Source organism: Pelecanus crispus, chromosome 18, assembly GCF_030463565.1.
Source record: "Pelecanus crispus isolate bPelCri1 chromosome 18, bPelCri1.pri, whole genome shotgun sequence".
NCBI classification, from domain to species: Eukaryota; Metazoa; Chordata; class Aves; order Pelecaniformes; family Pelecanidae; genus Pelecanus; species Pelecanus crispus.
The window spans coordinates 6,883,025-6,886,818 of NC_134660.1; the positions used below are offsets into that span (position 1 = coordinate 6,883,025).

Genomic DNA, 3,794 nt, shown 5'->3' on the forward strand with positions numbered 1-3,794 from the left:
CAGAAGAGGGCAGGGGTTACAGGAAAGGTGGAGGTACTCCGAGGGTTCTTGGCCGTGGTCTTTCCTGGTAGGATTTACTGTCGAGAGAAGACTTTCCCACAGTAGAGGAGGATCAGCCCTAGGAACATTGAAACAGATTGGACTGACCTGAGTACATGTGACCAGATGCCAAGCACCCAAGGGAGTTGCAGAAAACTCCTCCCCACTGCGTGGGCCTCATCTCTGGGTCTCAGGCGCTGCATCTTCTCCTGGCATTAGCGCTTCAGCATGCCTTCTTTCCCATGCCCCAAAGGCCTCCTCGGCCAGGAGCACGACCCAGCACCATTGCGGAGGCAAGGAAACTTGCCCAGACTCCCCAGCCAGCGAGGGCTGTCAGGACCGTGCAGTGCCACGTGCCTGCGGATGCTCAGGGAGGGGCTGTGCTCAGAAGGGCCCTGGGTACAAGAACAGCTCTCAGACTACATCAGGGAGGTGATGCACTTCCCTGCCCTGCAGACACGGAGGCAGCTGGGACGCGTCGCAGGAGGGCAAGGGAATGCCTTCAGTAGGCAAGCTTCCTGGGACAGACTCTCCCTAGCCGTGGCGAGTCACAGTCTAATTTTGGATTGGCCGTGTGTCAGCCTTTTGGCGTGAGGCCAAGCCAGGAGTGCGTGCGCTCTGCAGGACCATGTCCCATGCATGGCTGAGTTCCCCTCTGGCCAGGGCAGCTCCATCCATAACCCTGGAAAACTGGTCTGAGTACTGGGCCGTACCCTTGTACACAGCTCCAGGCAGCCCCAGCGGCCATTGCCCTTGGGATGACCTTCTTGCTGGCACTCCCACAGCTTCAGGAGCTCACAGGATGGTCAGCGTGTTTTGCAAAAGTGTCTCCTGCTGGTCAGGGTCCAAAGCGTGCGGGCAACGTGCGTGGTGGTGTGAGGAGAATGGGAGGAACAAGGTGCTGTCCCGAGCCCCAACACACTCCCCTGGTAGTGAGGAGGGACCCAACTCCATGGGGCTTGTTGAGCAATCATGGCATTCATGAGGGCAATGTTGGTGGGACGCTATGTGCACCTTCCTGTAATGGGGGTGGAAAACAACCTCACAGAGTTCCCCAGAAACATACCGCTGCCTGCACAGAGCCCTCCAGCACTCGGAGCACATCTGCCTGTACCGATGTGTTCCTACCTGGGATACATTGGAGCCTTTCATCTCGATACTTGAAAGGAGCGTCTGAGGCCTAAAGGGCATGTCAAAAAATGAGGAAACGTAATGGCAGCATTGACGAAACCCAAATCCCCACCTGTGCCATTAGGTAGGATAGTTTGCTTTGGAGGTGAGTGTGCTGGAAAATTGCTGCCCGCGTGCAGTGACTGTGGGCCTGGGGCGGTGCAGGAGCAGTATAAAAGCGGGCCCTTCTCCTCACTCTCTCATCCGCTCCTCTTGCCTCCATCTCCTTGGGAACAAGGTGAGTCCGAAGCCCTTTCTGCTCTTCCTGCTCGTCCTCCTTTGCCTCATCCTCCTCTAGGATTTCTCAACACAAAACTGTCGTTTTGTCTGAGGCTGGGTCATGGTGCTGCTTGTCATGGGAGAAGGAAAGGGGTGGAAGGTGTGGCATGGAGAGAAGCTGGGGCTTGGCTGAGGTGTGTCCTGAGCTATGGGCTAGGAAGGGATCTTCCTGGGCTCGGTTGCTATTGGCAGGGCTCTCTTGGGCTGAAGGAAAGGACAAGCCCTGGGCCTCCCGACAACACCTCCAGCTCTCGGCTCCAGCTCATGCTTTTTCTCCCTCGTGCTGGAGTGACAGGCTGCTCCTCACACACCGCTCATGCTTTGCTTCTCCTGCCCTCTCCCCCAGGCGCACCTCCAGCCACAAGACATGTCCTGCTACAACCCGTGCCTGCCCTGCCGGCCCTGCGGCCCGACCCCGCTGGCCAACAGCTGCAATGAGCCCTGTGTCCGGCAGTGCCAGGACTCCACCGTCGTCATCCAGCCCTCCCCCGTGGTGGTGACCCTGCCCGGCCCCATCCTCAGCTCCTTCCCGCAGAGCACCGCCGTCGGATCCTCCACCTCCGCTGCCGTTGGCAGCATCCTCAGCTCTGCGGGAGTGCCCATCAACTCCGGGGGCTCCGGCCTCTCCGGCTTTGGCCTCTCCGGCATTGGCAGCTGCTACCGCGGCAGACCATGCCTCCCCTGCTAAAGCTGCTGGCGATAGCCCTGGGGAAGGCCCCCAGGGACCCACAAGATGGTACCGGACTGGGGACGGAGCATCGGCTTGCTGCTTTTCCGAGGGGCTCAGCACGCCCAGCACCCCTTGCATAAAGACGGGACCGGCCTGGGCTCTCAGAGAGCATGGCCCATGCCTGCCTTTCCCCTCTTCCTCCCTCTCCTTTCCCTGCAGTGCCCTTGTTCTCTTGTGCTGCCCCGGGCTGTGAGCCCCACAAAGCCAGCACAGGGAGGACCTGCTGGCCCTGCTCCCTCTCTGGGGCAGGCAGATGGACACCAGGCGTGATCTCTGCCACAGCCACGGGGCACAGGCTTTTATCTGTCCCTGGTTCTCCCTGTGCTGGAGCCTCCACTCACAGTGACCTCATTTCCCTCCTTTGACTCATTAAAGTGCTGCTGCATCCCAGCCTGTGCCTTTGTGTTGTCCTTTCCCCTGCAGATGCTCTCCCAGGATGCCCGGGGAGACGGATGTTGCTCAGTGGTGGTTCTATGAGGAGGTGGCTGACTATGTTGGTGCAGAGATTGTTAAGAGAATGTTTGTTGCCTCTGCGTAGCCCTTCTCTTTGTGGACATTCCTGACATACACGCTCTGGAGGAACGGAGTTGCTGTGGGGATGTTAGGGGGTGCATGGTAGACGTGGTGACTCTTCACAATTCCCCAAAGGAGGGTAGGGTAGGACATAGTGCAGCTTGCTCCCGTTGGTCACTGTCACCTGCATGCGAGGAAGGCATTTTTGACTCTTCCAGAGCCCCTGACCATCAGTCCCGGCTTTGTTGTGCCTCTGCCCAGACGTGCTCTCTTGGCTGTGGTGCGTGTCCCGTGGAAGAAGCGAACGGCCACATCTGAACTCGGCTGAGGAGTCTGGGCTGCGGGAGGCCCCGTAAGCTGAGGAGAGGGCAGTCGGCAATTCCTCTTGCCCTGGCTGCCACAGTTCTGGGGCAGGAGGCTCAAGCAGAAAATGGCCCCAGAGGACAGCAGGAGAGGGAATGGGGGCACCAGGCTGTACTGGATCTGGCCGGGATGGAGGCCGTTTTCTTCATAGCAGCCCGTATGGTGCTGTGTTTGAAATGTGTAGGTTACACAGCAAAGCTTTAGCTATTGCTGGGCAGTCCTTGCACAGCACCAAGGCCATCTCTCTTCCTCACTCTGCCCCCTTGAAGAGCAAACTAGGTGTGGGTAAGAGCCAGGGAGGGGACCCGATTTGACCAAAAGGCTACTCCATGCCATATAACATCATGGTCAGCAATAAAACTGTGGGCAGTCTTTCCAAAGTAGCCCTTGTTCAGAGACTGGCTGGGCATCGGTCTGCTGGTGCTGATTGGCAGCTGGCTTGGTAGCAACCAACCCTGTCTCCCCACACACCCTTCAGCCCCTGACAAGCAGCAGCCCAAAAGCAGGGCCAGGGAAAGGTGCTTTTGTGGTAGCCCCATCAAAACAGGTGCGACTCCCAGCACTGTTCCCGGACACCGAGGACCGGCATCGACAACCTGGGCTATATGAGCAGGCGTGTAGCCAGGAGATTGATGGGAGCGACGCTTCTGCTCTGCTCAGCACTCACCTGATGGCATCTAGAACACTGTGGCGAGTTTTG

The 3,794-nt window shown here is 58.5% G+C and overlaps 1 protein-coding gene across 1 annotated transcript; it reads left to right on the forward strand.

Annotated features, from left to right (window-relative positions):
* The first annotated feature begins 1,855 nt into the window (after positions 1-1,855).
* Positions 1,856-2,176, forward strand: LOC142595315 (feather keratin 1-like). Its single transcript, XM_075723059.1, has one exon. The coding sequence runs from the start codon at positions 1,856-1,858 to the stop codon at positions 2,174-2,176; it is 321 nt and encodes a 106-aa protein (XP_075579174.1).
* Positions 2,177-3,794: the final 1,618 nt, after the last annotated feature.

Excerpts from the sequence above, each read along its gene's own strand:
- LOC142595315 (XM_075723059.1), top strand. The coding sequence starts at position 1,856 with ATGTCCTGCTACAACCCGTGCCTGCCCTGCCGGCCCTGCGGCCCGACC.